At 33.8% G+C, this 21694-nt stretch overlaps 1 protein-coding gene across 1 annotated transcript in view; it reads left to right on the top strand.

Annotated features, from left to right (window-relative positions):
• The window catches only part of Wdr36 (WD repeat domain 36), a 40351-nt gene extending 18979 nt beyond the window's left edge, over nt 1-21372 (top strand). The window contains exons 11-23 of the mRNA XM_004643278.3: nt 37-123; nt 1467-1612; nt 4007-4121; nt 5113-5278; nt 5477-5585; nt 8516-8595; nt 13130-13237; nt 15545-15642; nt 16026-16171; nt 18616-18735; nt 18900-18981; nt 19514-19701; nt 21197-21372. Coding sequence (XP_004643335.1) covers nt 37-123; nt 1467-1612; nt 4007-4121; nt 5113-5278; nt 5477-5585; nt 8516-8595; nt 13130-13237; nt 15545-15642; nt 16026-16171; nt 18616-18735; nt 18900-18981; nt 19514-19701; nt 21197-21346 — 1595 coding nt within the window. The 3' untranslated portion in view covers nt 21347-21372. The remainder of the gene's footprint in view (nt 1-36; nt 124-1466; nt 1613-4006; nt 4122-5112; nt 5279-5476; nt 5586-8515; nt 8596-13129; nt 13238-15544; nt 15643-16025; nt 16172-18615; nt 18736-18899; nt 18982-19513; nt 19702-21196) is intronic.
• Nucleotides 21373-21694: the final 322 nt, after the last annotated feature.

Genomic DNA, 21694 nt, shown 5'->3' with positions numbered 1-21694 from the left:
ATACTCATAGTTATTACCTCTTACCCCTTACCTCAGGATTAATAAATAAAAAGAGAGTCAAGCGTAAAGGACTTCAAAATACCATGTCAGTAAAACTTCCACCTATTACAAAGTTTGCAGCTGGTAAGTAGCTTTATACTATGTTCTAAGAAATTTTTTTGTTGTTTTATACATGTTGGTTCTGTTTTACTAACAAATGAATTTGCAACTATGATTTAGAGATAAAACCAAGTACATTGCAATTTTGTGTAAAGATTAAAATAAGTTGCTTATAGCATGAATTTATTTCAGGCATTGTTATTTTCTGAAATAGGTACTGTTAGTAGTATTTTGATTTTATAGTCCTTTTCATTCTGTCATGTGGCTGATGTAATAAACGCCACTAAAGTGGAAGCATAAGAACTGAGATATAAAAACATGGAGCTATAACTAATCGACATTAAAGTACATTGATGTTTTAGTATATGTCATTGGAACAGGACTTCTTTCCAAGAAGTAAATTTTAGAAAAATATGTATAGATGATAGTTTAGTGAAAACTCTCAGGAAATAACTAGATATTATTTCTTTTGTTTTTTTTTTTTTTCCTTTCCATTTGTGTTTTTGGTTCAGGGTCTCACTACACAGCTCAGACTTGTAGTGATCCTCCTGTTTTTAGCCTCTCCAGGGCTGGGACTACAGATGTGCACCACTACACCCGGGCTTGGTTGCCCACTCAGCGTGCCCTGGGGCCGGGCCTGGCACGGCATGCAGGATGTGGGGTTGAACCCAGTCCCTGTGCTTGCCAAAGCAGGCGCTTAGTCCACTGAGCTATCTCGCCAGCCCATGTAGATATTTCTTTTTTATGGTTATTGTTTACTTTTTTTTCTTTTCCTTGACAATTCTCTTATTTTCTTAAAGCCTAAAGGATTTTTTGAAAACATCTGAATGCTATCAACTATTGGTTTAAAATCTTTTAGTTGAATCTTTACTACCTTCAGGATAAAATCTTTTCTCCATAAGGGCTTTGAAGACTGTCGTGCATCCCTAGTTACTTGGTATTCTCAGTTCTGTTCAGATGCTATTGGGCTTATTGGCAGTAGGACCTTCCCAACCTCTACCCTGCTGATTTTTACTGTTTGTACTGTTGTTTTGTTTTCAGGAAGCTATGTTATTAATTTCCCAGAATGTCTTAGTGAAGCTCTTCCCAGGTGCTCTTATAAAGCACTATCATACCATTAGACTTTCAAGATAATTTCTTGAATTAATCATTCTGCCATATGTACAACATCAAAACACATTGAACAGCATAATATGTAATTTTTACTTGTTAATTAAAAATAATAGTTTTTATATTGGAAGCTCATTGTTAAAAGAGGTAACCTATTTTACTGTTCTATCTCTGATATCTGATATTAAGGTGAAATATTAGACACTTAGTACTGAATGGGAGCATGCCAATCAGTTTATGATTTTAATTATTTTTAGAGGCAGCTCGTGAGAGTGACTGGGATGGTATCATTGCTTGCCATCTGGGTAAACTATCCTGTTCAACATGGAATTATCAGAGGTCTACAATAGGCTCTTACTTTCTCAGGCCAAAAGAATTGAAGACAGATGACATCACTGCAACAGTAAGTGGCTTGCTTTTTTAGGATATTTTCCCCCTTAAACCTGTCCTATGATAAGTTTATTGTACACAAGTTCACTAATAACATTGGTCAAAAGAAACATACAACATTTAGAAGTTTTTTCCTGTTATGTTTTGCACCTTGCAGAGATGTATTTAACTCTTTGAGGTTGAATGTGAAGGAGCATCCCAGTGAGTTTTTAATTTGCATTTCTGCAAAGATTTATGGTGTTTTGATGTGATCGTGGGTATTTAAATGTGTCTGTCCTTATACCAGTACTACATTGTCTGGTAGTTTTGTAAAGGTTTTAAAATCAGGAAGTGTGACTCCTCCAAGTTCTTCTGTTTTCCAAATTATTTAGACTCTTGTTGCCATGAGCTCTAAGATCAGCCTATCACTCTATGAAAAACAAGACGGCTAGAATTTTGACTCCAGATCACTTTGAATGTTGTCACTTCTGGCCCAGGAACCATTTCTCTCCACAGTGTTATACTTGTCAGTATATGTCTTTCTCTTCTTTGATTAAATGTTTCCTGTATTTTATTCTTTATAGTGCTACTATAAGTGGAATTGTTACTTTGGATTGTTAATGTTGTATCTTGCAACCTTGCTGGATTTATTCTAATAATTGCTAAATGGATACCTGTGCTTTTGACAGCACTGAAGAATATAATTCAACATTTAACCTTACTGGGTACAAACTACTTAAGTATGTAGGCTTTACTCTTAATAGTGTGAAAAGTCCATTTTAAGCGTTTATATGATTTTCTAAACCATACAGATTCTGTTTTATGTTTCTTATAGGTGTACCTATATACTTTTAAACAGCAATTATACTAGTAGTGGTAAAGGTAGGCACTAATATTTTATGAGTGCTTACTTTGTTCTAGGCTCCTTGTTTAGCATATATTTCATATTATCCTTAACAACTTTTCTGATATGGTCTGTTGTTAGCTTCTATAGATGATGAGATTGAATAGAGTGGCTGGGTTTTGAGCCTGTGACTATTCATTCTGGACCCTGTATTCTTAATGCTCTGTAATGATCATTAATAATTAGAAGTTTTAACATATGAATGATCATCCACTGGTGCTGAGTCCTTGCTCTAATAATCTCAGTTATCTAGAACAAGGCTAGCAATCAATAAGAAAAAAAACAAAAACAAACATTTTTAGACAACCCATGCACCAAAGTATAATTTGTGACCCAAAGGTACCTCTTACAGTTTCTTTTTACTTTGTTTATTGTGTCTTAGAAAATAGAATGAATAAATCAGAAAAGATTCCTCGAAGGAAAAAAAAAAGATTGCTAGAAGCAGGCACACAAACCACGATAAATCCTGTTAAATAAGATAAGTTCTAAAAACTAGTAGGGTGAAGATGGTCCTTCTTACTTACAGATTATAGTTTACTATCTCAGTTAGAAAGGAAATACCACTGTTCCTCCTGCGGCAATAATACTGCAACACCACATAAACATGTCTTAATGAAAATAGAGATTAAGTTTTTCGTTTAGGAGGATAGAATGCTTTTTAAGCATGGGTTTATTGTTTCCTATAAAACAATATATGTAAAATAATTTTTAATGGAATGACCTTTAATTATTCAGAAAAATATATGTTCATGAAACATTCTTATGTAATGTCCTAGAAATGTGGTATTTCGATGTTGCCACTCCTGACCCAGAATGGTGTATCAACTTCATGTTGCTTTATGTAGTTTTCATCAAATATTAAACCTTAAATATTTTCTCAGTTAAACCCCAATTAAATATTTTCTATTTTAGCCATGAAGCTTATCTGTTTGTTTAGTTGTAAATTCAGTAGTCTTTGAATGCTCTTTTGGGTGAGTGACATCTGACACACGAGTTGTTGGAGATCTTTCTGGTCTTGATCCAGTAAATAAGTAGCATGTCTTATGTTTTCAACACATATATTACCTTCCTAATGTCTCATAATTAAAATATTTTGGGGGGCAGGCAAGATAACTCAGCAGTCTGAAGCACCTGCTTAGGCAAGCTTAGGCAGGGATTTGATCCCTGCCACCACATGCTGCACCAGCCCTGCCCTCAGGCGGGTTAAGCTGGCCAAAAAAAATTTTTTTGAGGGGGTCTTTTTCTTCAAGCATTCTTACTAATGGTATATCAGCCTCAGAAGCAATTACAAGAGTAAAGTGTGGTAGGGAAAAGTTGGACTTTTAGAGTACTTTGTCTTTGACAGTGCTCAGAATAAATTAAAAGACCATCTCGATAAGCAGTTCTCCTGATTTTGTAAAATTCATTTGCATTAACTTGTTATATTTTGTTGTGTCAGACATAATTTATATGTACTTCTTTAAAAGTGGAATAGGGTTGACTTATGTCATTTGGATTTAAGTGTTATTATTCCCTTCCCTGAAGGCAGTGGATATAACTTCTTGTGGAAACTTTGCTATAATTGGCCTCTCATCAGGAACTGTGGATGTGTATAACATGCAGTCTGGTATACATCGAGGAAGTTTTGGCAAGGATCAAGGTATTAATTTATTTCTTTTTTTATTAAAATAAGTTTTAGATGGGTTATCACAACCCCATATAGCAGATACTGTTGTTACACTTGTTATAAATGTTATGTTGAATTAATCAAAGAGAATGAAGTCATGGTCATGTTCAGGGAAAGTAGGTGTTGTACAACAAATTTCATTTTTAAAAATGTCTGCCCGCCTGGTGGCACACACTTGTAATCCCAGCAGTAGGGAGGCTGAGGCAGGAGGCAAGTAGGAAGTCGGGAGCTGAGGCAGGAGTAGTAGTAGAGTGAAGACAGTCCTTTCTTACTTATAGATTATAGTTTACTATGATAGTTAGAAAGGAAATACCACTGAGGTGCAATCCACTGCACCTGCCTAAGCTTGCCTAAGTAGTAGCAGTAGGGAGGCCGAGGTAGGAAGCAAGTTTGAGGCCAGCCTGGACAAACACTGTGAGTTCAAAGCCAGCCTGAGCCACATAGTGAGACCCTGACCCTGTCTCAAAATAAAGAATAAAAAGAAGTAAATTTTTAAAATTTTATATATATATATATATATTTTATTTATTTATTTTTTTTAATGTATTTGGTGCAGAATCTCACTATGCAGCTAAGACTCATTTGTGATCCTCCTGTTTTCAACCTCCCCAGTGCTGGGATTACAGGTATGCACCACCACATATGGTTTTGGTGGCTGGCTCAGCGTGCCCTGGGGTGAGGCTGGCGTGGCATATGGTACCAGGGATCAAACCCCAGTCCCTGCCCTTGCCTAAGCAGGTGCTTAGTCCACTCAGCTATCATGCCAGCCCTGATTTTTCTTTTTTGCCTGAGCAGAATAAAAATTAAGAATCTTCTCCCTGTCCTCAAAAAACCTTATTCATTTGAAGACATAAGGGGCATAATGAAAATTTCAGTATTTGAATAAGAAAATTGCTCATGATTTATTGTTAAAATAGTCTTTGACAATTCTAACTTGTTTTTTCTTTTAACCTGTGCTTAAAAGCTCATAAGGGGTCTGTTAGAGGTGTTGCAGTGGATGGATTGAACCAGTTAACCATTACAACTGGTAGTGAAGGATTACTCAAATTCTGGAACTTTAAAAACAAATGTTTAATCCATTCTATGAACCTTGAGTCATCTCCAAATACGATGCTGCTGCACAGGGACAGGTAAATTCTTTAATGATAATAGATTTTCTTTATGATGTTTTTAGTACAAGTTCTTAAGTATGCCAGATTGCTTCCATATGCCAGATGGAAGAAATCAAACTGATAAGAACAGCATTTAGTTTAATTTCCTTAAAGCTGTATTTGATGAACAAAGTCTGTGCTTTTTGCGTATTAAACCTGGTGCATGTATCTTACTAGTGGCATTTTGGGACTCGCCTTGGATGACTTCTCCATTAATGTGCTGGACATAGAAACTAAGAAGGTTGTCAGACAGTTTGCTGGACACCAAGGCCAAATAAATGACATGGTAAAGCAAACCTCAGTTCCTTAAACACCTTGACTCATTTCTCCTTCTTCAGTTAAAAATGTTCAAACGATTCAGTCTGTCCTTTTAATAACCATATATTCATATGAAGGAACTTTCAAAATAGTAATTTGCAAAGATATTTTTAAGAAAAATTTGGGATTAAAAGTTTAATGTTTTTCAGGAATTCTTGTGATTAGACTCAAGTAATAAGTCCCAAATTTACCTTTTTTTTTTTCCTTTCTCTCTCTCTCTTTTGGTACCAGGGGATTGAACTCAAGACTTGAGTTTGCCAGGCAGGTGCTTCAGCTGTTGAGCTATGTCCCTGGCCTCCTGTTTCTCTTTAAGACATGTTTCATTAGTACATAAGTGTATCATTTTCTATTTCATTTTAAATAAGCTGAGAGAATTCATTGATCCTCTTTTACCTATCTAATGAATTAATAGTAGCCTAGACTAACTGGTTTGTTCTAGTTTGGTGTTATTTCTAGAGTTCATATATCATAACTCCAAAAGAATTTTTTAAAATTGTTGGTGGGTTTGTCATTATGTTCTTGTAGTGGATAATATACAATAGAAAGTAAACTATTTTAGAAAGCATACGTTATATTATAAAGAACTCTAAGTTGAGCGTGTTGGTTTATGTCTGTAATCCTAGTGATCTGGGAGGCTGACGCAGAGGGATCCCAGACTAGGCAACTTGGCGACTTAGTGAGACCTTGTCTAAAAATTAAAAATATTTAAAAAGACTGGGCATGTAGCTCAGTGTTAAAAGTACTGGGTTTAATCATCAATACCTTTTTAAAAAACCCTTAAATTTATAAATAGAGGGTTATATTAAATATATTTGTCCTTTGGCATTGCTTCCAGACATTTCTTGAAAAAAAATAAAAATAAAATCCCTAATGAGTGAAAACAACTATATTTATATATCAGGTCTAGCATAAAAAATCAGAATTTACAATGCTTTGCCTTTTGCCTTAAAAGTAGTGAAAATTGAAAAAAAAAAAAAAAAAAAAAAAACACCCTACATCTTGGAGGTTGGCAAAATTATCCATCAGCAGAATTCGTTTTGACAGCACCTATAGAAATGGGTGGTAGTGGAGTAATGCTAATAAAATGGAATCTTAAAAACATCTGTGTCAACTTGCTCTTCCTGTTTTTTTTTTCCTTTTCAAACTTTACTTTTCTATTTGATATCTGGAGTTTCTCTTGTTCAGTAGGAAGTTACTCCTATTCACTTAATTCACTTACAACATGACCTTAAATCTGACTGTTATTTCTTCGTGTCTTATGCTATCTTCCTACCTTTTGTAAATTGAGCAAGTTGACATTCACCTTTATTCTGGTATTATTGTTAGTATGGATGGTCATAATCATTATGTGTTTAGATTCCTGGATAGACAATGTGCTACCACTGTAGACCTTAAAATTTTTCCTTTTGAGTCTTTTACATCTGATCTGAGTGTCTCAACACTACGTGTTACAGTCAGGAAAAGCTGTTACCCACTTTATAGCTAGAAAATACAGCTGTTTTTAAAGATAGCATAAGTACTTCATTGTTTAAGTTGCTTTGGAAATCCTTATGATTATTATATTTTTAAGTTATATTTTAGAAGTGATGCAATGTTATGGGAAAAAAGGTATTTCTTTGTGGTTTTGGCTTTTTTTTTTTTTTTTTTTTTTAATTCTAGGGATCAAACTCAGGACCTTGTACAATGCTAGACAAACATTACCACTGAGCTATATCCCTAGCCTAGAAAAAATGATATTTTTTTTTTCCAGTACTGGGAGGGCCTGGGGGATACCTTAGTAGCTTAAGTGCCTGCCTGGCAAGCCCAAGGTCTTGAGTTCAATCCCGGTACCAAAAAAAAAAAAAAAAAATTGTAATATAGTACTGGGGATGGAACTTGGCCCTTGCTCTGAGTCATATCCCTAGCCTTCTTTTACTTTTTTCATGAAAAAAAGTAAAATAAAATTTCATAGTATAGTAGGAGAATAATAATACTAATACAGTGTAAGTAGTTCTCTTTCAAGTAGTTATTCAGAGTACAAGATATGGGCATAGAGAAACTCCTCCAGATAGTGTTAGCACAAACCTTTCTTTTCAGTGAACTATGAGAAACTAGTAATATGACTATCTTGTACCTTTTTTTTTTCTTTTCTTTTCCTTTCCTTCATTTCCCCTTACTCCCGTTCTATTTATTTTTCTTTTGGGCAATTTCTTCCCATTTTCTTGCAGCAGGGAGGTAATACAGTGCTTATACATGTAAGTCTGACTTATCTTTTAATTTTTTGAGACAGGCTCTCACTAAGTTGGCCAGGCTAGGCTAGAAATTGTGATCCTCCTTTCTTAGCCTTGTGGACTGCTGGGATTACAGGCATGTACTACCATCCCCAGATCAGAAAAGGTGATTTTTAAAGTTACAAATGGATGTAGATTTAGTAGCTTTAAAATTTGAATTTGAATTTTCTGTCTTCAAAATTATAATGATTTGGATTAACTCTTAGAAAGTCAAAAATATTCTTTATAAAGAAATAGAATTTTTATTTTTCAGAAATACTTTATACAAGAAATTAAGCTAACAAATTATTTTAGGTGAATAATCTCAAGAATACCATTTTAATATTAAACATGATTTGTAGGCACAGTTAAATTCTATAAAGTAAATGAGATTACAGTACAAAAATTGTGATAATTATTTTTAAATTTTTATAATTCATTTAAAAGACTAATTCTTGTAGTAGAATAGTATATAGGAAATGTTTTCTTTTATGAAATAAGGCAATCTGAATTTTGTTCATTTATTTTTTCATGAAGTCTGAATCAAATATGTGTGTGTATGTGTATACACACACCTATACACCCATACACACAGAGGAATACATATAGGCACATATATGTGCAATTTATTCATTTATTTATTTTAAAGACTTTCAGTCCTGATGGCCGATGGTTAATAAGTGCTGCAATGGATTGCTCTATTAGGATTTGGGACCTTCCATCTGGGTGGTAAGTTTACTTTTCAATCCCTCAGATGAATTTTCATTGTCTTAACATGTGACTTTTACTTGTAGTTAATGGGTTGTATAGTTAATGAATGTGAATGCATTTGGAGATTTTCTAATATGATTGTATCTTATCCTTAGAGTGTCTTGGGTCTCTAAGCAGTAGCATCATGAAATATAATAGAAAAGCACAGATTTAAGAGTCAGTTGTGTAAATTTGAAGAAAGTTCTGCAATAATACTTCAAGATGGTGCTCAAACTTTAAGTCTATAAACTGTATTTGAAGACTTAAAACTTAGCACTGAATTTTTAAAAATCCCAGTTTTTCTTTTTCTGTGTTACATATCTCTATCAATAGCATAGCAGTGTCAGAAAGTTGTTTTGTAGAGTGAAACTTGCTACTGATCCAACAGTTTCTCAGGAATTAGATAACCTCATATGTGAAAGCACTCTGACCTTTACAAGGGAAAACCCCTGACACTCTCATTTCCCCTCAGCTGTGCTATGGGCATGAGGTGCGCCTGCACACATCCAGAAGGTACCATTAGTGGATCCAGTGCCAATAAGCAGGGACTGTCCACAGGTGTGTCCTTTTTCACATGAAATAGAATAAAAACAAAATCTAGTTAGCTGTGTCCTCCAGCTCCAATAGGTGGTGTTTCCTAAATTAGCAAAACTTTTTAAAAACAGTATTAGAAAAATTGGCGATCTGTTGCACTTGGTCTTTTGTTGCTGTTTCCTAAAAATGAAGTCATGTAATTTGAACTAAAGTAAGAAATGTTGGCAAGTAATAAGGTTAAAATAATGCTTAGTTACAGCTAAGCTAACATTTACCTGGTGCTGCTAGATACTTTATGTTTTTTATTTTTGCCCATCCTAAAAATTAGTACTGTTACTGTTAATTACTGGCTCCATTTCACAAGTAAGGAAATAGAAGCTTACAGATAAATTTAATGATGTGTCTACAGTGGCTTAGTTTATAAATAGTAGAACAAAAAATAAATACAAGAGAAGGAAATGTTTTCCTAACAATTACGGTATCATCTTTGCTCAAGTTATGTCCTACATTCTAAGAATGGGCTGATTTTCTTGTTGTAGAAGATAAGATTTAGTATTTTATCATGCAACTTTGGTTACTGTTGAGGAATTTTTTTCTATTTTGTTTCTTCAATATAATTGGTATGGTACCCTTTGGAGATTTCTAGTCATTCTCTCATCATTTACATAGCAAGCCAAATAAAGAAAGAGTATATTTATTATGTAACCTAAAATTATGCAATCTGTGAGTAAGCCTTTAAATTCTGAAAATTTGTTGTTTGTAGACTCAGAGAGAAACAGTTGAGACTGTTTACCCTGGAAATTAGCTGTCATTTACCCTCCAACACCAGCATCATTACCACCAGTTTTTAATTTCTGTTGGGTTTTTGTTGTTTTACCTTTTAGAAATTCAGGTTGAACTCTTGAGGAGGGAGGATAATAAATATATGAAACTATCAAGTTTAATGAAAGAAATTTGAATTTTCTTTCATCATCTCCTCCCCACCTTTTCTGAGAGCTGATAACATAAGAAGAGTTGAGACAAAATATTGTTTTATATTTCTCACTGAGTGATTAATCATCCCTTTGTTGATTCCATTATCTTGAAGAAAGAACATACATACACTTTATCATTTTTCCAGAAAAATAATCATAAATAGCTTATAGGATGTTACTTTGATCTTGAAAATTTGATTCCTTACATTGGGAATATAGTTAATATTCTTCAGAAAAAATTTACAACATATTTGGAATTTTTCATACTGTAGGGATATCAAGAGACTATAGGAACTTATAATATGCCTGAGATTAAGGCTGCACACTTAAGTTATATGAACTAATATGACAGTGTAAAATAAAATATGCTGTGTATGTGGAAACTGTCTTCCTCAATTTGGTGTTTTTACATAAAGGAAAACCAGTCTACCCACACAGCACAACTGTAAAAATGAAGTTGCACAATGACATTGACAAAAAAATTATAGAGTAAAGCAAATTTGCTCACGTAATAAATTCTTTGCTTACGAAATAGATCTAAGCATGTTAGGAAATTTCACCCTCACATACTGCAGCTTACACAGAATAATATTGATCAGTACAAAGTAACAAGATGTGAAGTCGCTGTGATTTTTGTTTAATTTTAATTTGTATACTGGGTTAGTATCTTCTGCTCTAGCTTGTTTGGATTAAATGAATTAACATAAATAATTTATAGTCTGATGATGACTTGTTAACAAATGTTTTCTTTTTCCTCATTCCCTTAATCCCTAAGAAAAATCATTCTGTGAACTTCCAAAGTAAGCCTGAACCAGAAACAAGACAGCTTATTATTGCACTTTTCTACCACAACCAAGAACTGTTACTGTCCTGAGCACAGTTGGCCATTTGTTTCCAATACTCCTAATATTAGTATTTTTTTTCCAATCTTGTTTTCATTATTAAGGATTTATGTTTCTTTTTTTCTTTCTTTCTTTCTTTTTTTTTTTTTTAGGATTTATGTTTCTAATGGCTCTTTCAGCAAATTGAGAGATTTCTTATTATTGCCAAGTCACTTAATATCTCTACCACAGAGCTTTTTACATTTAAGCTGTTCAGTGTGTTCCATGAATCACCAGTGTAAACACATCCTGTTTATATATGCTATAACACTGCTTGCTGTGTCTTGTTTCAGTAGTGATTTTAAATAGGCATTAAATGTGGTTAAAGTTCAGACTGCTTGGGTTCAAATCTTGGCTTAGTTGCTTTGTCCCTGAGAAAATTTTGAGTTTTCTAATAATCTGTATAGAGAGGATAGATTTGCCTCATAAATTGCAAGGATTAAGTTAGTACATGCCAAGTGCTTGGGTTACTTTTCTAAGATAGAACACTGAAAATTGTGGTAGCTGCTGTTATCTTGCTTAAAATTAGTATAATCTTCTAAAGGTATCTTAAATCTCTTAAGGCTCTTGTTCTTAGTCTTAGAGGTCTTCCTGGCTTGATGGGGATTCATGTGGCCCTTACACCTTGATCCTTAAGTCCATTTCACTTCCAGTGGCTGCTATCCTAATCAGATTTGTCTTATTAAACAGTTACTAGCAAAGTGTCACAATTCCTTCTGATCAAATATATTTTGCATCCTGTTGGGAAATTGTCTTATGGAAGTAAAATTCATAGTATGATCTGTTCAGAAATCTTTACTAAGTTACTATCAATTTTGATGTAAAAACCTCTAAGCTAGATGATTAAAGAAACCTCTTTAGTTAGTTGGACCATTTAGTGTTCTGGGTCTTCCTTCTTAAAAGACATTATTTTCACAGTCACTTAGTTGATAAAGGTATTCATCAATAATAACTTTATGCCTGTAATTAAAAATACACACAAAAATTTCTTTAACATCTTAAAGTGGTGCTCAAAACTGGCTCAAGACCGTATATACATCTTATGCTCCTGCTTAATGATTCTACCCAAATGTACTCCTCACTCACCATATACCTAGTTGTATTTTTTCTCTCTTAACTCTCGCTATTTATCTCAGCCAGGAAATGTGTTCTCTGCTGTTAAAAATCCTTTGAAATCCTGTCTATTTTAAGGCTCAGCTGAAACATCCTGTTTTGTGTGAGACTTCTCGTGAGTCTCTTTACTTAAGTGTAGTCACTCAGTTTTTTCTCTCCAACTTTCAAACTCCTTTAGCAATTTGGAGGTGAGGGTGGGTATTGAACTCGGGGCCTTTGCACTGAGCAGTATTTCAACCTTTATGTTTTTATTTTTTTGTATTGAAACAATCTCACTAAGTGCGGCTGGGATGGGCTCAAATTTGAGATCCTCTTGTCTCAGCCTCTGAGTACTGGGCTTATAAGCATGCACCAGTCATGCCTCCATTCCACATTTTAAAGCTATCAGGCTATTTCCCTAAGCTACATTCTGATTGATTATTCGCTAAAGACTATATATATATATATATATATATATATATATTTTTTTTTTTTCATTTATAACGTAGTTACCTCTTTGGAAAACAATAGCTCAGAATTTTTTTCTGTTACCATTCTCTTATTTTGAGCCATTTTGTTTTATTACATTGATGTGTTATTGCAGTTTATATTTTATTTATTTATTCTGTATTTTAGGGAAGGGTCTACAGGGTGTTCAGGGTCTCACTACTAGATCGCATTCAGTGATTTTCCTGTTTATAGCCTCCCAAGTGCTGGGATTACAGGTGTGCGCCACTATCCCCAGTCTCAACTGCCATCTCAGCACACCCCAGGGGCAAGGACAGCACTGCATGCCCAGGATCGAACTGCAGCCCCTGGGTCTGCCTAAGCCGGCACTTTAATCCTCTAAGCTAGATGATTAAAGAAACCTCTTTAGTTAGTTGGACCATTTAGTGTTCTGGGTCTTCCTTCTTAAAAGACATTATTTTCACAGTCACTTAGTTGATAAAGGTATTCATCAATAATAACTTTATGCCTGTAATTAAAAATACACACAAAAATTTCTTTAACATCTTAAAATTTCTTTTATAGCCTTATAGACTGCTTTTTGTTGGACTCAGCTCCTCTCAATGTTACTATGTCCCCTACTGGAGACTTTCTAGCGACTTCCCATGTGGACCACCTTGGAATTTATCTATGGTGAGTTATTTCATATACTTATGCTTAGGAAGAAGAGCAAGATAGCAGCACTCCTGTCAGAGAATCATAGTTGTTAAAATTACTATTCAGTTAAAAAATTTAATGAATATTTCACGTATAGTGACACTTCAGTTTTCTGATGGAGTCAAGTTTGAACTTTCCACTACTTGAACAAGCAAAGTTTGAAAAAAATTCTGCTTGGTGTTTGTAAGTTTGTTTGGCAGTCAGACTGAAAAACCAACTTGAAAAACTGTACAGGTAGCTGGGGATATAGCTCAGTGGTGTAAGCACCTGCCTGGCAAGTGCAAGGTCCTGAGTTCGATCCCTGGTACTGCAAAAAAAGAAAAGAAAAACTGTACAAGCTGGGAAGGAGTCATGTATAGCATCTCATGGGGGATAGGTACCAAGGGGTGATGCTGCAGTCTTAAGTACTGCTCTTGCCCAGACAGCATGTAGTATTTGTGTTAGTGCATTAAGACATTGTCTTTGTTGTGTGTGTGTGTGTGTGTGTGTGTGTGTGTTTTGTTGGCATAAAATACTGTAACTATGGTTCCTAATGTGTGTGTGTGTGTGTGTGTGTGTGTGTGTTTTATTGGCATAAAATACTGTAACTATGGCTCCTAATACTAGTAATAAGGGTAGGAATAAAACTTAAAACCAAGGTAGTGTTAAAAGAATCATTGCATAATTTGTTAAGGCATGGAAAAATGAACTTATAAGTATAATTTTAGGGCCTCAATCAATTATTTGGTTTTCCATTGTTTCTTATGGGAAAAATATATTTATTCTTAAACTTTTGATGTTCGTGCACAAAGTTGGAGCAAATTGAGTTCAACTGAGGTATCACTATAGTTGACGCAGGTGGTTAATGCACTGTAAATCTATGACATTCAGTGTCTGTGTGATTATTTAACATCTTTCCTTACATGTATATTCTGAAGTACATGATTGATTTTTATCTGTTACCATATTTAGCTTTTATTTGCAGAAAGAGTAAGTAAATCTAAAACATTAAAAAGCCAGCCAGGTTCTTAATTAGTATCTTGCAGTTACTCCACCACTGTTACATGACCTTGGCCATTCCTTCTAAACTTCAGCCTGCTTTAGGGGGCCAGTGAGATAGCTCAGTGGTCTACAGCACCTGCCTAGGCAAGCTTAGGCAAAAGTGCAGGTCCACGGTTCAATCGCCGGCACCACATACCACACTAGCCCCACCCCCAGGGTGGGCTGAGCTGGCCACCAAAAAATACATACATGCATACATACATACATACATGGTCACCAAAACATACATACATACATACATAAATAAATAAATAATAAACTTCAACCTGCTTTATAAAATAAGTCCCATGTATGAGCTAAATGATTTTATTCTGGTTGCATGACTTTTTATAACGTGAAGTTATTCACAGAAATTTTTAGACTTTTATCTGAACTTCTAAGAAACTGTGATCCCTCAAAATGACAGATAAGTCAATGGGGTCTAGAAAAAATTTATCTGCTGTCTGAGTTCCTGTACCTATTAAGCTCTTACTGAGAAAGAAAAAAATGTTTTCTTTTCTAATTCTAAAATGTTATATTTTTAAAATAAAATGTAGATACGTAATAGGAATAAACTTTGTCCATCTTGATAAATTGAATAAGAAATCTCTTAAAATCTGAAACTTCAGATTAAAGTTAGAGAGTAATAGCTATGGGACCTCTGCGGCAGGAGTGTGGAGCTTTTCTGCATAGTACTATTCATATAACTCAAGACTTGAGATTCCTAATTTTTATTTTCCATTTGAGATTCATAATGGGTAGGAAAAAGAATACATCTGTGTTTTGGGAGTAGTGTCTATATTTTCATTACTCATCAATGAACATGTAGGGTAAGTAGCAGGAAAATAGCCATTTAGTAGATCATTCTAGGAAAAGAGAATCCATGACTAGTCAATATCCTCAAGAACATAAACAGAATATTCATTCTGAATCCATCTTTATTTCCTTAAGCCAGGGTTGGTATTTTTAAAACAATATGTAGAAGTTGTTTTACCTTATGAAGGTATAATTTGCTATTGATTCCTCTTAATCATATTTTAATCATACTATATTAACAACTGATTCTATTATTTTTATGCAGCTTTCTTGGGATAATATATATGACATAAAGGCAACTTTGTATTAATGCAGTCTGGTCTTTTCCTAACTAGTTAGTGTAGTATGGTAAAATGACAGATCATAGAGATTTTTAGCAGCTATTGAAATTTCTCTGAAGTAATTATTTTTAGATTTTTAGAATATTCTTTCTTTTTGATTTCATAGGTCCAATATTTCCCTGTATTCAGTCGTCTCATTACGACCACTTCCTACAGATTATGTTCCATCAGTAGTTATGCTTCCTGGTACTTGTCATACCCAAGGTAATCACGAATAGTGAAATAATTTTTGAAGTGTAATATTGTAACTCTAATTTAATGGCTGTGGGTTAGAAGACAAAGTTTAATGGATTCACTCAAAGGGTTTTAACTGAAATGAAATACTTTGACTTTATTTATACAAAGATATAATTAATATTATATCTGTATCAAATAACAGTGGTGTTGAAGTCTTTTGAGCCTAATGGTAGAAATTGTAGTTAATATGAAAAAATAAGGAAAAGGAACATAAGCCAAGGTAAATATTAAAAGTTTATGAGCATTAATGAGGGGCCATGTTATAAAATATAAATAGATGTAGGCTGAATTAAGTTACTTTTCTATGTAAAAATTTCATTTTGCACTAATTTATCTTAATTTTTTTTAAGATATGGAATTATCAGAAGAAAATGTAGAGCCAAGTGATGAAATGATAGAGTATAATTCACCAGAACAGTTGAGTGAGCAATTAGTCACACTGTCACTTCTCCCCGAATCACGGTGGAAAAACCTTCTGAATCTTGATATTATTAAGGTAATACTTACAGTACATGTAATACTGAGCTTTAAACACACCTGTAATATTTTTTAACCAGAGGCCATTAGGAGGGACAATGTCTCAGCAAAGACAATGGTATTGAATTGAGTGTATTTCATTTAGTGTGGCTTTCATAACGATATCCTCTGTGGTGTCAGCTTTGAGACTACTCTGGAGATGTGCATATGGCAGAATTACTATCTTTAGTTGTGATATAGAGCTTTTAAAAATTGTATGATTTTTACGGGGCCAGGGAGACGGCTCTGTAGAATAAGTGCTTCCCTGGTAAGCGCAAGGGCCTGAGTTCAATCCCTGTTCCGCAAAATCAAAAATTGTATGATTTTAAATCCAGTGTGATAAATTACTTTGTGAGCTTCTAAAACAAGAAGGCAAAAATGCTACCCTAATGTATCATACTGCTAGATGTTTGAGGATTGAGAAAATTTCATTAGGTTGTTTTTTCTTTTAGTAAGCTGCAGTTAACTTTATCAGTCGCTACTCTCTGTCAAGTATAAAAAGATTTTTACAGTTTATTGTGTAGGATCAGAGTTGTAGGTTTATCCTGTAGATCCCAGATAATACAGTTTTTTTGCTATATATGGCAGTGAGAAATAAACTAGGTCCCTTGGTCTTTGAAGAATTTCTATTTTTACATGAACAATGGTCATCTGTAGTATAAGTTAATGTGTTCATGAACCTAATTTATGAGTATAAAAATCATTTACATGGGTTGTTAGAGTAGAAATTTTCAAACTGTCTTCTAATAAGTACTGTTTTGTGAAACTCAATATGATTGGATATATGCAGCTTGTATTAAATCATTAAAGCTTATATTAAATAACAATGTGGGCTATGATAAAATGTTTAAGAAACACTGATAAGTTTAATAAGTACTAGTAATTATTCTTAGCACCAGAGATGATGCTTGGGTCTTAAGTAAGAAATCTTTTCCTTACTACATTATTGAGAAATTGGGTTTGAGTATAAAGGGCTGTGAATTAAGTGGGACTATGACTGGGAAACCCTAACATGTAGGTTAGTTTAAGCTCTAAAGAGAGTGTTTGATGAAATAGTTTTGAAAGCAAGGCATTAAAAGTACAAGTAAATGAGACCAACAAGCAAATAATGTCCATCTAATTGAGCAAAATTTTAGACAACTATGCTTTTCACTAAAATATAGTACTGCATAAATACATATAAAATATGAGCTAGTTATCTTTGAGAGAAAAATACAATATGTCTCCTACTAAATAAAAGAAGCTGAAATTTTTATACTTTGTCGTATGTGTAACTTTTCTACTGTTGAGTTCCCTTGTAGAATTAGTTTTCGGGTTCCTTATGGAACCTTTTCATAGCCTTTTATTTTTTTCCAAATCAGTAAGTGATTCTTCTAACTTAAGAATAAGTTATAAGAATACTTGACTACTATAGTCTACCATGTTAGAGGGCTGTGCTTAACACTGCAGCAGTGCATTGTCATGAAATGATACACAGGTCCATGAGGCCACAAATATTCCAGGCTTACTTTTAAATAGAAAGTCTCCTTAGGGCAGTGGTGGCAAACCTGTGGCACTGTTCCTTTGTGGGCTGTTCATTAACACTGAAAATTACAGAGATTCAAGAGAATAAAAAAATAGTATTAAGGTAAAATTTTGAGGTTGGTTTATTAGGCAGATTACCATAGACAGTCCCTTTCCTCAAATATTCCTGTGATAGTGATATATAGAAATGTATTCATCAAAACTTAGTTTGTTTCATTGGAAATTCCAATAGAATTTTACTAACACTTGAAATATTTTTTTCTATAATTTTATTGAGAAATAGCAATGAGACAGTTTCAAATCAAATTGGTAGGACAGTTCCATTAATTAACACATTGCATACTGCCTTCCTGGTGGTTATTTGTTGTATAAGATGCAGACACAATTGAAATATAAACCAGCAAGTTTTTGTTTAAGAATAAAAATACTAACAAAAAGTAAAAACTATAAGAAAATGGAAAAATTAGTATTGTGCTTCACAAAAATTTTGCCAAATTTCCTCTACTGCAGGGTGTTGGCTTCTGGCTCTTTTTTTTTTTTTTTTTTTTTGAGAAAGTTTGAGAAGCCACTCTGTGTAGAAATCCTATTCTGTAGCCCGTTTTGTTTGCAAGGTTGTATTCTGTATAAAAGGTCATTTCAGGAAGATAAACTTTGTTGTCCAGCTGCTTCTGCACACAGGTAGATTCCTTTTGCCTTAGTCAGCAAGAATACTGGAGACTGCAGGCTGCACTGGGAAGCTGAGGTTAGGAATAGCCGTGGTATCTGTCAAGTGGAGTTTATTCTAACATTCTAATCTGAAGTTTGGTTCCCTTTGTACTTCTTGGTATTGTCTTAGGTTTGATTTGTAATTAATAATAGGATAATTGCTAATTTTTCTCATTCTCATTTTCTCTTAATCAGAAAAAGAATAAACCAAAGGAACCACCCAAAGTACCCAAGTCAGCACCATTTTTTATTCCAACAGTTCCTGGCCTTATACCTAGATATGCGGCACCTGAACAAAATAATGATCCCCAGCAGGTAAGAGCCAGATTGGAGCATTAGATATATGGAGTTTTTGTTTACACATATTCCATGTAGATCTGTACTAAACCCAGTTTTACAAATATATAAAATGATAGCTTTTAATTGGCAAGCTATACGTTATTGACTTTTTTTTTTAATAATGTTTGTTTTTCTTTAAGTCTAAGGTAGTAAACCTGGGTGTTTTGGCTCAAAAATCAGATTTCTGTTTGAAACTTGAAGAAGGATTGCTAAGTAATAAGTGTAAGTTAAATTGTATTTTAACATGTATCTTTACCATGTTTTACTTAATGTGAAGGAAACTGGAAAGAAACACCAGCTTTCTTAGCTAAAAAAGAGGCTAGTAAAAACAAAAGGTTGAAATTTTGGGTTTCATCTGAACTAATATTAGCTTTTAAGTTATAGTATATTAAATGAGTGATACTAAATTCAGATGATAACAGTGTAAGTTTCTTGAAAATCTTTCACATTTTCTGTATGGAGAGTTAAAGTTTTTATTTTGAAACTTGGGGATGGATACATTTATTGATAATTTTTTTAATAAGGAGGCCTTTAATATGTACCAAATATAAAATTTTGTTGTCCCTAGTAGTTTATATGCCTTTTGTTATTTACAGGTTTGATTTGCAGTAGTTTTTAGTATGACAAAGGCTTGTCATAATTTCATATTTTTGCTAATTACCCTATAGAAATTTTGTATATATTTAAATGTGTTAATATATTTAAATGAGGTGATTGTGAGTAATAACTGGAATTTATAAAAAATTTAATGCAGATGAAATTGCTCTGAACCTTCTAAAAGAATTAGGACCCTCAGGAATTGAAACAGAACTGCGAAATTTGTCTCCTGATGGTGGTGGGTCTATGGAAGTAATGCAGAGTTTCTTGAAAATGATTGGAATGATGTTGGAAAGGAAGCGTGATTTTGAGTTAGCACAGGCATACCTTGCATTATTTCTAAAGGTAAGTCTCATGTGAGATATTTCCATCCTTTCTCCTCAGAAGCTGTATTACCTAATAGAACTTTCTGTTACCTAATACATATTACCTAATAGATACAGAATGATCTGTATCCACAGTGACCAACATGACAGCCACTTCACATGTGTAATTCTTGAATACTTGATTGTGGCCAGTGTAACTGAGAATCTGAATTTTTAATTTTATTTAATGTTAATTACCATATTAAATAAAATTAGAGTAGTTGGACTATGCAGCATGATAGTTTTTTTCCCCCATGTAACAGCACAAAAATTTAAACTGTGCTTCTATATTTTCCTATCACCTACCTGTTCCAGTGTATTGATCCATTAACTTTAGTGTTTTTTTGTCTGTCTGTTTGTTTTAAGGGAAGGTTCTACGGAGTGTTCAGGGTCTCACTACTAGATCAGACGGACTCATAATGAGCCACCTGTTTACAGCTTCCCAAGAGCTGAGATTACAGGGTGTGCCGCCACGCCCAGTCTCTATTGCAAGCTCAGTGCACCCCAGGGAATTGAACCCCGGGCTCCTGGGCGTGCTTGTGGGTGCTTTAATCCACTGAGCTGTTTGGCTAGCCCAAGTAGTGATATTTTGTGTAAGTTTCTGTGATCGAGAGCCAGGCTTTAAGATGTTTTTCTTCTACTGCTGAAATCAAAATGCTTGCCTCCATCAGAATTGGAATTTAAAGTGATTTGGCACAAGATAGTTGCTTTTGTGATTAGCATAATTGTGAAAGCATGTATTGAAAGTCTATCTTTATTTATTCCATTAATACACTAAAACGGGGCCAGGGAGATGGCTCAGTAGAATAAGCGCTTCGCTGGCAAGCACAAGGGCCTGAGTTCAATCCCCGGTTCTGGAAAAAAAAAAAAAAAAAAAAATTAAAATATTTTTACTCCATCTCATCACTTAAAAATCCCTAAAAGCTAGAAATTTAGATAGCAGCCTAGGGCATTGAAAATTACAAGTTTGAATTGCCTTTGTTTTTTCCCACATTTACTGTTTTAGTCACTTAATTTGAACTTACCTAAAAACCTTTAGGAAATAAAGAGCCCATCTGCCATTCATTACCCGTGGATTATGTTGAGAGGAGAATTTATGGAAGCACAGAAATGTGGAATTTAATTCCCAATACCACAAAAATGAAGACCTTGTTTCAGTATTTTGGTATGGTGGAGAAAAATAATGAAAATTTCGAGGAGAGAAAGAAATTAGAGATAGTAATAAACCAGCATATAGTGGCACATGTCTGTTAATCCCAGCATTTTGGAAGCTGAGGCAGGAGGATCACTTAAGTTCAAGGCCAGCCTAAAGTATATAGCAAAACCCTCTTTCAAAAAATCCCAAAATAAATAAACAAGCCATCATATAAGATACAGAGTATCTTTTAATTTCTTTGTGAGGAAATGAAATACAAAATAGGTAAAACTTTAGTTTCATTAAATAAAATATCCAACTATTATAATTTTGTTTTCAGTTGCATCTTAGAATGCTTACTTCAGAACCAATACTCCTAGAAGAAATGACAAAATTATTATCACAAGTGGAAGAAAATTGGATTCATTTACAGTCACTCTTCAATCAAAGCATGTGTGTTCTAAATTATATCAAAAGTGCTTTGTTATAAACTTAAGTGAGTAAAGCATTCAAAAACATAAATGGTTTCAGTTTAACTCCTTTGCTTTTTAGGTTCAGTATGAAAAGAAGTGCTAGCTCTACTTACCTAGTCAGTAATTCTCTCCTTTAAATCTTAGTACTTTCTTGAAATAAAATTATGCCTGCCTTTTATTTTGAAGGTGTAAACAACATACTCAAATGACTTATTTGAATTTTATCAAATTCCTTTCAGATGAGTTTTTTATATTACCATCATGTTTTTGAGTATATTACAGATAAGAGATGGCTGTGTATTGTAAAATTGTGCTGAACTATATTGAATATATCAGATGAAACAGATCTACATTATTATAAAAAT

This window comes from Octodon degus, unplaced genomic scaffold, assembly GCF_000260255.1.
Source record: "Octodon degus isolate 3935 unplaced genomic scaffold, OctDeg1.0 scaffold00169, whole genome shotgun sequence".
NCBI classification, from domain to species: domain Eukaryota; kingdom Metazoa; phylum Chordata; class Mammalia; order Rodentia; family Octodontidae; genus Octodon; species Octodon degus.
Note: the sequence above shows the minus strand (reverse complement) of the source record. Positions and strands in the feature narration are given on the sequence as shown.